Source organism: Caloenas nicobarica, chromosome Z (genome assembly GCF_036013445.1).
Source record: "Caloenas nicobarica isolate bCalNic1 chromosome Z, bCalNic1.hap1, whole genome shotgun sequence".
In the NCBI taxonomy this organism is placed as follows: domain Eukaryota; kingdom Metazoa; phylum Chordata; class Aves; order Columbiformes; family Columbidae; genus Caloenas; species Caloenas nicobarica.
The window spans coordinates 87444809-87457597 of NC_088284.1; the positions used below are offsets into that span (position 1 = coordinate 87444809).

The window sequence follows — 12789 nt, forward strand, 5'->3', positions numbered from 1 at the left end:
GGTGCCATGGAAGCCTGTTTAGCAGTTTAACGCAGAATGATTTTCACACCTTTATGCTAGACTATATCAGCCACTTTTTTCATAGGAGGCTGCTGCTTTGATCTCTAAAAATGTGGCTCATATGGAATGGCACAAATAGCAGGGATTTTTACAAATTCACTTTACTTTGCACTCTGAGACTTGCATGGAAGTCAAGTTTCTGTTTTGACCTATAGCAGCTATATTGTTTCAATATTAGTATACTGCTCTTTAATGCAGATTAATCAGAAGTGCTTGAGGCTGCTGTTTCCATGTCTAAAGGGCTGAGCTGCAGGGTCAAAGAATGTGAGGTGGAAGAAAGGTTGGCTGAGGGCTGGAAATGAAAGTCGCAAGTCCAGTTGATGTCCAGATTTACTGCTTTATGAAATGTGGCGAAGTGGTTTTTTATGTACAGCAGCCTGGCTGTGATATAAATTGAGATGGTCAATTAGACAAAAAGAACTAGGGAAGCAGAAGAAACAGCGGTCATCTTATATGCATTTTACATGTGAAGAAAGCTGAGCATCTCATTCTGATGCAGCTACCCACATCTAAAGGAAAACCTTGTTATATACTGGCACTCTTTCAGATAGCTTTCACAGCTGGGACCTGAGATCATAACATCACCTCTGAGCATATTTTAGGAAGGTAGTCTAAAACAAAGTTTATGCAGTTACTCCTTCCAGTCATGCTCTAGGTTTGGTTTTGAGGTCTTTCATGAGTGTTAAATTGACTTAGGTATAAAGAAGTCTAAGTGAAAAGCCTCAAGTGAATGGATAAGAAAATAAGAAATATGACATTGCTTCCCTGTATGTCTTATATAATCCTTATTTGACACATCATTAAATTTCAGAATGGAGATCACATTATAATTTATGAAGTGTAAAACACTGGACTCTGCTTTCCAGTTCCGTCTTATTTAAAACTCCTGTTGGTGGCAATGGGATTTAACTCCATGTAATGCAATCAAATAAGTCCTTATTTCCTTTGTAAGAGGATTCCCTGGACCTGACTGAAGCCCGTTAAGTATTTAACTGCTCATTCAAAAAAATAGCAGCATCCTGCCTGTAGCAGAACTACTTTTGCTCTTGGCATTTCCTGGCTTTTTTTCTGAATGCTGAAACTTCCAATTTGGGCAAAAGTTTTTTTCATTTGTTTGGTTTTTTTGGGAGGCGGGAAGGATTTAGTCTCCGAGTCATCATATCTGCAAGTTACTCTTTGATTTAGGATACTTTCCCTAACTGTGGCCGTTCAGTCAAGTTTGTCTTTCTAATCTTATATTTACTGAACAGGTCCATTCTTGTTTTGCCTGGTTCAGCCGTTTTAAAAAAAAAAAAATGTTCATCTCATGTATTATTTTGTTCTGCTTTTCCTCTTTTTAGGTGGGCTGGTTTCCATCAACTTACGTTGAAGAAGACGAATGAATTAAACACTTTCCTCTGCTGACCAGCATTTTCAGGGATTGTAAAAATTTGATATCTTCAAAGTGTTACTGGTCTTGTTAAGTGTTTAAACAGCAGCATTTTTGTCTGTCTGAATCTTCCAGTCTTAATGTTGGGATTTATACAGAAGTTTGTGCTGACAGATTATTACCTTGCCCAGAGCTGTGCAAGAAACAACCTGCCGGTTTGCCACCACTGGGGATCAGTACAAAGTCCAACCTCACCTTCCCAGAAGATTTCTGGAAAACAAATTTCTTTATGCTGCTTTTCATTTCACCCCGTACTACACCATGAATAGTAGCTATGGCTGAATATTTATTAAGTCTCTTTTCTTCTAGCTAACGTCTGTGATGGTACAAGGAGATGAAGGTTTATTATTCCTTATCACTGGATGCAGAAAACAGAGTTCAGTCATTCCAGTGGGCATAAAGTATAGTCGGTAGACTTCATCTCGAAACGTCAAACTACTTCACTTATCACCTTACAAACAGTTTTAGACTCACAAAAACATTCTAAAGGAAATATGAATGTAGTAAACATGAGTAGCATTTATGCATATATAATTAGTTAACTGACTACTTTGAGGTCCTACCTAAATCTTCTAACAATTTGTTTAAAAACAGCATTTAAAAAAGATGTAGTGATGTGGTTTTGCTTGAAAAAGCATCCACAAAGTGGAATTGTGATATCCTTTTTTTGTCATCCCAAAGGCTTTTTGTGTGAGGTTTTTTCATTTAAGCAGCTGACCATGGAAGTGTGATTGAGGATAGTCATGACAAGATGAGTTTTAAAATTTTGAGCATTAACATTAGATAAATATTGTATTCTATAGGAGAATATACTAATGCAAGATAATGTCTCTTCTTAAGAACAAAACTGCTTATCCTAACCTCTTGATTGATTCAGATGAACTTTGATGCTTCCAACTCCGAGTTGTTTTTTCAGAGTTAGACAGGAGTTTCTGTTGCCTTTTGTTCTCTTATAAGATAATGCAAAGGGAACTTTCAGATTTCTTTGTGCCCTTTCCTCTCTTGTTCCCTGGGATGTTAACAGCAGTTCAATGAGTGAGTGGTATTGTTGCGGTGTTATGCACATCCCCAAGGGAAAATGTATCTAGGTTAGCTAGCTTAAAACATCAGGCCTTGTAAAATGGTGTTCACGCATTGGTGAGGCAGTGTTTTAATATATTTATGGAGGGTCAGAAGTGCTGTAGTTATAAGCTAAAATAGATGTGGGTGATGTCTTCAGATATGCAGCTTTGACTGTTTTGATAATGTCCTACCTGGCTTGAAAACTTCTAAGAAAATAAAGCTCCGAGATGCATTTTCTTTCTAGGGTGACATTGACCAATCAGGAAAGTTAATTCGTCATGTCTCACATCCTGTCTTTTGCTTTTCCCTCTCCAGTTTTCACATAGGCAGTTAGTGTGCATAGACACTGCATGATTTTATGCTGCAGTTTTTCCCACTCTACAAGTAACCTAATATCCACTGTTCATCCACAGAGCGGAATCTTGCAGTGCACATTTCAGGTTCTTTTTGGCTGTCCCCAGTGTTCTTTGCTTCTTTCTGGCCTCCTGGCCATTGGGAAGAACCAAGCATAGCACAGAGGATTCACAGTAATCCCCTTCATCTCTGCAACCTTCTTACCCATCTGTTACACCTGGCATACACTGGTGACCAGGTGAAAGAGAGGATTTTCTAATTAGAAATCCTCCAATTGTGAGATTCAGGGTTGCAGGTGAAACTCTGCTGATGTTCTAACTTTTCAAGAATTTACCTCAAAATTATGTAAACTGTGATTGTGTTGAGTATATTACTTGACAGAACAATTGAGAGCATTTGTAAATATGTGTATTATGCATAAAACATACGTTGTAAATGGTGTGTGCAGCAGTGTAGACTAGGGTATACTGTTGTTGATCATGTTTTGCCATGCAGTTTTACTGTCTGTCGTGAGCCTGATCCGATATTCCTTAAGTAGACAAAGTTGATTCTTTCACAGTTTTGCCTGCTCAAGGGGTAGAGGAATAGGCTCTAGGCCTGTGAAGTGTTTAGTGCTTTGCTGTCATATAGTCCTGAGAAGAGGCAGTTTAATTCAATATGAGTTGAGATATACATCAGTCATTTTCAATAGCTTGGCTTTAGAATTGTTTTGAGTAGTTTCTCCATCCTAAAGTTGCTGTAAAGCTTGTAAGCAATTCCCGACTCCAGTAATCAGCCTTTGAGAAGAATGAAAGCCATAGCTAAATTTACTTTTGTGGGATAAATCTACATGTCGTTGTCTGTGTTTAATGCCCTATATTGGTTGAGTTAATGCTGCATCTTAAACTATATTTTGAGTACCAAAGACTTCCTAAATATCTGGAGTGTCTCTTTCATGTGCTGCTTTTGCCTGTATGGAGGTTTTGTTGTCATGCAATAATGGAGTTACAGTACTTTAATTTGTACTATTTTGTAAATATGTTAAATATAATAAACTGGTTAATTTTTTTGTTTAATGGTATGTGTCCAAATGCGTAGCTGGCTAGTATCAAGGTTGTGCTTCGGTTGTCTAACTGCCTTCTCATTGGGAGGAGGAGTTGATAATGTTCTGTTTTTGGTTTCCCAGATTTGTATAATCCTTGTTTAGCTGTAAAACTGGGCTGTCAATGTAAATGGGATAGTATAGCTTTCCTTGAGGGCCTTTTATTCTCAGGATACTTCGACTTCTGCCACATCCAGGAAGGTGGTGTGTGGTTTTTTTGGTTTTTAGCCATAGAGAACATTGTGGAATCAGTCATATACTGTTGATTTTTGTCTGTCAAAGATGACACTTGTAGTTTTTTGATTGAAAAAATTGTTCTTAAAAAGTTTCCTTTTATGTGTCATATTTCATAGCAATGTCCTTGCTCTTCCATCTTCTGCCTTCTGCTTCTGTCATTTGTGAATTAAAATACAGATTCAGGTTGAATTGAGCTCAAATCTGAAAATATAGTCTATGTCTAATTTCATGGGCTACTTGATAACCTTATCGTGGTGTAACGCCTTCATGCATTTTTTACAATATAACATTCATTATTAATATGTTCATAAAAATATTTCTGGACAGGTAAATTAATTCAGCAAGGTCAGTGATGATACAATTGCAGTGTTGTTTCTTTGTGTCCCTTCTGGTTTTCAGTAGCAGAGAGTTTCTTGTGGAACTGCTCTTCTAACAGATAATGATTACATTTAATGATGCATTTACACATCTCTACAGATGTAAGGCATAATTTTCCTGTCACCCATGAACATATCACATAACTAAGAGTCACACCTAACGCAAGATGCAAAGTGTATCTCAATTAAATTCTCATGTTAACAATATCACACTCAGTCCCAGACGTTCTCTTTCCCCTTATATGCGAGATGTGTATCCTCTGATGGGTGAGAAATTGAGAAAGCACTGTAATTAGGGCATAAGAACCACTTGCGACTGTGTTCTGAATATTTTTTTCAGTTTTAAGTCTAGGAAGCTTATTTGCAAATCTGAACTTGGAAAAAAAAAAAAAATCTAACTTTAACAATGAAAATTAGGCCAACCAAGATATCTTTCTTCTTGGCCTCATAGGCAAACTCTAGATGCTCTATGAAGGAACAGGTTGATTCTCAAGGTTTTAGCAGTTGCTAAAGGCAAGAGAGATGCTGTGTAGAAAAAAGTGGGGCTTGTTTATACAAAATACCAGATGCAGGTTTTGTTCTGTTTACTTTGTTCAGTGCAAAAATGATTGTTTCTGTTTGGTAATCAGTATTACCAAAACTTTAGTAAATATGCAATTTATGCTCTGGTGCTGTCATACGGTTTCACCAACTGTATTGATACTGCAGTAAATTAACTCGTCTCTTTGCTACAAACTGTGCTGCTGAGAGCCTCAGGTTACTATTTTATGCAAAATTCAAGAAGTTCTGCTCAGAGAGCACTGCTTATTCCATTTGAGTGATGGAGGGAAGCGCTCCCTCCTCTCCATTTTGTTGCTGAGCATGACATTATATTAATATGACATGGAGTATCTCTTTAGTTAGTTTGGGTCATTACCTGGTCGTGTCCCCTCTCAACTTACATTCACTGAGCAGAGAGGGCACGGAGTATGAAACATAGAAGGCCTTGATGCTGTGCAACCCTGTTCAGCAACAGCTAAAACCTGAGTGTGTTGTCAGCACTGTTTTTGTTGCAGATCTGAAACACAGCACTGTAAGAGCTGCTGTGAAGAAAGGTAACACCATCTCAGCTAGACCCAGTGCAGCAGGCGTAAAGGTAAAGTGACAGCAGAGGTTCTGTGTGTATATGTATTGCGTGGGGCTTTAGCAACCAACAGTAGTAGCTGTTCTCGTGAAATTCAGGTAAGGTCATCACTGGCATATACAGCTTTGAGTCATGGAATGTCTTCATTTAAGAGAAAGAAGTTCACACATTGCCTAACCTTTCTTAAAATTTGCCATGGAATTTTAGCCCTTACCTAGATAGCCACTATATGGAGGAGGGGTAGTTTTGAGTATTTTTAACTTCATGAAACTGTGAGACAAGATGTTAATGATATCCACATTTTCACAAACTGCTGAAATGTATGATGCATGTATGATTAGCTAATAGAAATATAGAAGAGACTAAACATCAGAAATTGACTGCAGAAGGGTGATTCATTGCATTATCTTAGCAAATTCCTTTTAAGAACAGGGCCATTTGTTTTTTATAGCAAATGAGATTTGGGTTTCTAATTTAGTTTTATAATTCCTGATCTGCTACAGTGTATTCTGTCCATTCATTATAAGGATCTCAGCTGCCTACATGACTGTAAAGTTAGATTTCATTTAATAAGCTTCCAGAAATGTTTAAGTTATCGGTGACTTTTTCTGAGTTAGAATTTTTTACCTGGTAATGTGCTTTTCAGAAAATATGAGTTCATTTTTTAAATGTTGCAATCTGCCCTTAAGTAAACTCATAGTTAAAACAAATGGTGTGTTTGGAGGTGGCTGATTGCCAAGGAGCATGAGGCTGGTTTGCTTCCTTCAGAACTCTGTTTTCTGATGTTAATAACATAATATGTGGCTTTAGGAAGAACAGAAATAGAGAAGATCAGAGAACAAGTAGTAAAAAGTTTATACCGTACCATATACGTTAGAAACGGCCTTGTGTGTGGTAAATTTTTTTAAATGCTTGCCCAAAATTTGTAATGTCTATTGATAGCATTGCATGGCAAACAGAAATTCTCTAATGCTTCTGTATGGGAAAACTTTGCTAATGCAGTACAGGGATGAAGGACCCTTGGACTTGGTCCCAGTCCTATCAGATAACTCTATAAATCTGTCTTCAGTTAGTTGTATTTTTTCCCAAAGCAATTAAAAGCTTTCCTCAAGGAGACGCAATGTTGTTCCTAGGATTGTAATTCTTACTCATGCTTAAGTCTAATGGAAATATGTATAACTGAAGGAACTTTTTCTCTGATAGTTTTAATATAATCAGTGTCCCGGTAGCTTGGAAGCTATTAATAATGGGGAATGTGCCAAGAGACCTCCACTCTACTAAGTTACAAGGTGATGTACAAACACCTTTCCTACCATTTCTCCCAGATTTTTTTTTTCTTTTTTTTTAATCCTGAGTTTTTCACTTCCCCTTCCTGTCAAGTGCTATTTAAAGTTGGTATCTCAGAAAGGCCAGTTAAATACAGTGTGAACACAGTGGTTTGGGAGCTTTTTCTCCTTTACTTCCTTACTGCTTAAGACCAACTGTAACAAGACCAAGGCTGTAACGACGGTATAGAAAACTTTTTGTTTTAAGGTAAGAGAGGGAAGTCCTGACCTCAGGGGAATTTGTAGGCCAGTTTTCTTTTATTGATTTGATGTATCTCTGAATACAGCTTCATTAAACTTGGACCGCCTTGTGTTTGTGATGGATGAAAGATTAAATTTCCTGGAACTGTCTATTCTGTAATGTTCCAGGTGTGACGCTTCAATGTCATCTAATTTGAGTGTTTTGGCTGAAAGAACACTTGAATGTACTACATGGGGAAAGGGAGGCTTGTTTTAATTCATTCTCACTCTCTCTTTTTTTTTTTTCCCCCCTCCAAATCACAAAGACTGCTATAAAATTCAGCTGAGGTGTGGTACAAGTCAACATGCCCAATCCCTGAAGTATACTGAAGTATATAAATCATCAGGAATACTAATGTGGATAGAAGAAAAATACAGGCAGATCATGGAAGCAATCATATATGATTTTTGTTTTGGTAATACTAATTTTTATAGTTGAGGGAAGGGTGGAATGAGACTTTACCTATCATATCAACCGCTCTATTCCCAAGGACAATTCCAAGTAGAGGATGCAATAGCAGGTCTTCTCTTAATATTTCCTTTTAAAAGAGTAGTTTATTGTTTTTACAATTGTGTAGCAGTGTTAGTGTATCCAATTGGATCAGGTAAAAACACAAATTAGAAGCTTAAAAGGCAGATTGCTCTCCAAATCAGTATGTCACTGTGACTTTTTCCAGAGTTGGTTGTAGAAAATCAAGCACAGGTAGTCTAAACAAATTCTAGATACAGCTTTTCAGTCTTTGCGACTTTTGATTCACACTCTGGGGGAACATACTTTTTTTTTTCCTACATTCTCCTGAATATGGGAATATGGGCTTAGTCTTCCTGCCACCAGAGTCTCATTACAGCTCTTCAGATTTATACAATAAGACCAGATGCACAAACCCCTTCTTATTTTGTATCTGCTGGGGCACGCTAGTAAACACTTGTATACAAGAAATTTCTATGGAAAATATTTCTGATCACATTATTTCTTTTGCCTCCTACCCCAAAGAGCTGTATGGGTTTTGAAAAAAATGAGCTTCCAAAAGCAATGATTCCCTGCTTGCACATTCTTCACTTGCAAATCTCTGAGGGTCTCAGTCTGTCTATAGTGAGTTAAGTTTTATACTGTGCTCAGGGATGTCCATTTCAGATGTGACCTTTCCCCCAACAAACAAGTTCTTGACAGATACTACTTTTTCTTGTCTAGAAAATATATTTAAAGTATTTTATGGAAGCATGGGCTGAGAATGGGCTGGAGGATAGATACTGATAAATTGGTAATTTAGAAAAGAGGATGCAATTACATAAGAATATCTGTGAAGTTGTATTTAGAGGTGGAAAGAATTGTCTATACCGGTTAAGAGTGGACAACTTCTGGCTAAGCAGCAGTGCCGTATTAGAGGACTGAGGGAGGAAAGTAAAAGCAAATCATGGACAGAACATGAGTTCGCAGGATTTTACTGTGAAGAAGGTAAATACTGTCTTGGTGTGCAGTAATGGAAACATCATCTATAAAATAAGAAGTAATCATTTAGTTCATTTCTAATAAGGCTTCAGCTGAAGCACTTTGTCCAGCTTTGGGCACTAAACTTTGTATAAGATATAATTTGATTGAAAATATTCCTGAAGCCACGAACAAGGAAGTATGAAGAAATTGGAGCTGTTCGAACTGAATTATAGAGCAGACTAGAACAAGTTTGAACTGCATCAAGGAGATTTAGTCTTAAGGGAAGTTTTATGAATATCAAACTACCTAGATGCAAAACCATCTGGAGAAATTGTGGAATCTCCACCACTGGAGGTTATTAAGAGATGGTTAGCTAAACGTGTGTCGGGATGGTTCATCTGTAGTTTAAGATGCTCAAGATACATAACACATGTTATTTTGGAGCTCCTGCTGTACTACGTTTCCGTAATTGCCTTTCAGCTGTGCAGTGCTTCAATCAACTGCTGGTGTTTGCCAAAATCCCATAGAAATGTTATAACAATGTAGAGAGCAAAAGATATACAAAAGGTAATAAGAGGAACATCCTACATAGAGGTAGCACCTTGCTAAATATGCAAATAGTTTGAATGTTTACAAATTAAAACAGTTTCTTCAGGAGATGGCTCATATTTAGCTCACAGTAGTGTAAAAAACCACAGTCTTAACAGTTGGTTCACAGTGGGATGCATGAGCTAAACAGCATTATTACAGTTTATAAGTTTATTTTTAATAGAATATACTGTTGCTGCAACATATGCAGTGTTGTCAAAATCAAAACTTTCCTTAAATATGCATTGATTTCAGGGAATGTTAACAAGGAAGGCAGCTTGGGTGTCATGTCTTTCTACTCTATTTCAAACATGGAAGATGAAAGATTGGAGAAAGAAATCACTTTGCTTCAAACATTCTTCCCTCAAATCATGAGAAACTACATTTTTATAAAATGAAACTAGTTCATTTAGTTCTCTTGCAGAATTTGCATAAGTACTATAATATTAGAATTTGTCCTTAAAAGAGACAGTGGCAAACAAGCTATCAGCTTGACTGCAATCTCTTTTAACGTCAAATGATTGAATACTAGTGCTAAGATTAATTCTACCTGGTGTCTGAATCCATATTTTTCATGTTCGACTTTTTCTAGATTAATAACAGATGACAGTGTTAGCCTTTGGCATGGCATCCTTTTTCTCCGTTCTAAATGTATATAAGGAGATGCCACAGTTTGTCTTAACATACAACTGAATTTAGTCTCAGTGTTTGGTTTGTCATGAGTATTTTGTAGTTACCAATGAAATAAATCAACAAGCACAGAAAAGAGCTGTAGCCCAAGTGAAATGTGTCTAGTCCGTAAGGCTGATAAACCTAGGTATTTTCTCTTTCTGTCTCTTCATCAGGAATGCACTGTGAAGAGAAAAGTTTTATTTGAATGTCACTGTGTGAACAGTGCTAATTACTAATAGAATTCATCAAACCATGTAGTAGCGAGTGACATTAAGTAATAATTAATAGACCATGTGATGTGTAGCTGCATGAAGTGACAATGATTAACCTGTGACAACCGAATGTGCCTGGAGCACAGCTGGCGTGCGATGTGATGCTTCCCTGGGTCATCGGAGTCTGGCCTGTCTTCATGCACAAAATGAAAGAAACTGGGTTCAAAATCCAGAACCTGTTAACGTGACTGGTGGTTGGAGCATCCACATGGTTCACTGCACATCAGCCTGAGCTTTGACATGGTGGTTGAACCTCTTGTTGTTTTGGCTGCTTATTTTAGAGCCGATATTAATGGGTCCTTCAAAGAGTTGGCAAAATGTCAGTATTTGCTCTACTGATATATTAATTTTTTAATAAATTCTAAAAACTACTGTTCGGACACTGAACTTACAGCTATATCTGTATGATAAGATTGCATTACGTAGTCCATGTTCAGATGTGCATACAGAATATTCTTTGTTGTCCATATGGTTGACCAGTATTTATATTCTTGCTGCTTTCAGAAGAAATTGGGAGCAAAAATAACTTATTTAATCGGTGCACCCAGTCTACTTACAAAGAGTATATAAATTTTTCCATTTTCCAGACCAGGAATCAGTTTTCTTTCCAGAGATGGAGGTTTCTGGTGAATACTTTGTTTAAAACACCCACCATTTTAATCTCTTTTGTGGCTTTCTTCTGTGCCTGTGTATTGCTTCCCTGGGTTCTTATGCTTTTTTTTCCTCTCTTCCTTTCCTCTAATGAGGTGAACAAAAGAACACTTCAGTCAATCCCTCATCCCTGTTTTAGGAAGCAATACACAGAGAGGCCTTTTGCGAGCCTGTGTAAACTTTTCACAAGGAGTATCTTGCCTCGAACAGTGATTCCTTATTATACTTACCAGTGGATGAAGCATTTAACTTTTTTTTTTTTGTTAGCTATAGTCAGTGTGAAAAATCCTTAGTAGAGCATTAACATCAGTTTATTGAAGTATACCTGTTAAAGCAGCTTGGAACACTTTCCAGCACAGTAACACAGTGTGATGCATATATATAAAAGAAACCCTGTGGAATACAGGTAGCAGCAAATTCAGTGGCAAACCACACACTTAATCAAGTATGATTAACACTTCCTATGTTTTTTTGAAAGTGAGCATTTCTTGTAGATATTGTGGCTTTTTTCATTTATTCTTTGGAAAAATATTAACATTCTATATTGAATGTTTTGGTAAGAACAGAAGACAGAATAGAATCACCATATCACCTGCTCAGTGGTGGCATTTTCTTCAATAAGCGTTTGTAAGACACTCTGGCTTTGGCTTCTTATGAAGCTGGGAGGAAACTTAAGAGGTAACTGAACACTCATTTTAACAACATCCTGTTGAGTTATGGAACTTTGGAGAGATTTTGTTGTTTCAAAATACTTTGTACATTTCTTCTATTTAAGTGATCTATTGTTATTGTTTAACAAAATAGCTTGTTATAAAGAGGGAGAAAACTCTAAACTGAAATATCCTTTAAGTGGGTTGCTTTCAAGATCAGAATTCACTATTACACTTTCTAGCATAATGCTAGAATCGTATTTTCTTTTAAGCATCTAAGATGAAAAAAATACATGAAGCACAGACTATGGGGAATGTATAGCCAACAACCTCAGAAGCAGCTCAAGCTTAACCAGAACCAATAAGCTCAGTTGTAGCTGTGGACCTTTTATTATCAAAAGGACACAGGCTGGTGCAAACTGAAGCTATATGGATCAGTCAAGATGCATGCTCTTGAGAATTACTCAGCTGCATGAGTTTTAGCAGTGATGGTGCCTGAGGCCGTCTCTTAAAATAAGTCATAGTACTCTGGCAATCACATAAAACAACTGCCCAGAAAATTATATTCCTGCTGCATCTCAAGCAAACTGATCTACAGTGCATAGAGAGGAACACATCAGAATCCTTGTATCACATGCATGAAAGCTGAGGTCAAAGACACAACCCCAAAGCTTCACAGGGACTTCAGCTTTAACTACTGCATTCCTAAGCCTGAGCCTAAAAGCTACAGTAATCCTAGAGTGTCAGAACTAAAATGGATCAAAAATCAAGATACGTTGCTTTTACCTAGCTCTGTTGTCCATTAAAGGACAAGCTTTGAGAACAACTTTTTGGAATTTGGATGCTTGAGAGGTTTGACAAAACTTCCTAGGATGAAGAATCTGCTGAAAAAAGTTTGAGGAACATTGATTGTGACTGCCCCCTCCCCGCTTAGTAATACTTGCTTGGGGTTTCTGATTCCAACAGTAAATGCAGAAGAAACCCAAGTACTTTTACATTTGTTGGATTGAATTACAATTTACCCAAAAGGCAACAAAGCGCTGTTGAAAAGAGAATGCTCTGTCTCTCTGTTCTTTAATTCCTGAGACTGAGAAACTAATGTCATTCTTACTAAACATATTAGTGTTATGAATTAAAAACAAAAAGAGGCAACTCTCTGTCTACATTCATAATATTAAAAGTTGATCAACAACTGTCCTACATGTAACTAAGTCAGGAGGTTCAAATTAAGCTTAC

General features: G+C 37.1%; 1 protein-coding gene across 2 annotated transcripts in view; it reads left to right on the top strand.

Annotated features, from left to right (window-relative positions):
• The window catches only part of VAV3 (vav guanine nucleotide exchange factor 3), a 164330-nt gene extending 161557 nt beyond the window's left edge, over positions 1–2773 (top strand). For both annotated transcript variants that reach the window (XM_065655754.1, XM_065655753.1), the window contains exon 27: positions 1401–2773. In XM_065655754.1, coding sequence (XP_065511826.1) covers positions 1401–1442 — 42 coding nt within the window. In that variant the 3' untranslated portion in view covers positions 1443–2773. The remainder of the gene's footprint in view (positions 1–1400) is intronic.
• Positions 2774–12789: the final 10016 nt, after the last annotated feature.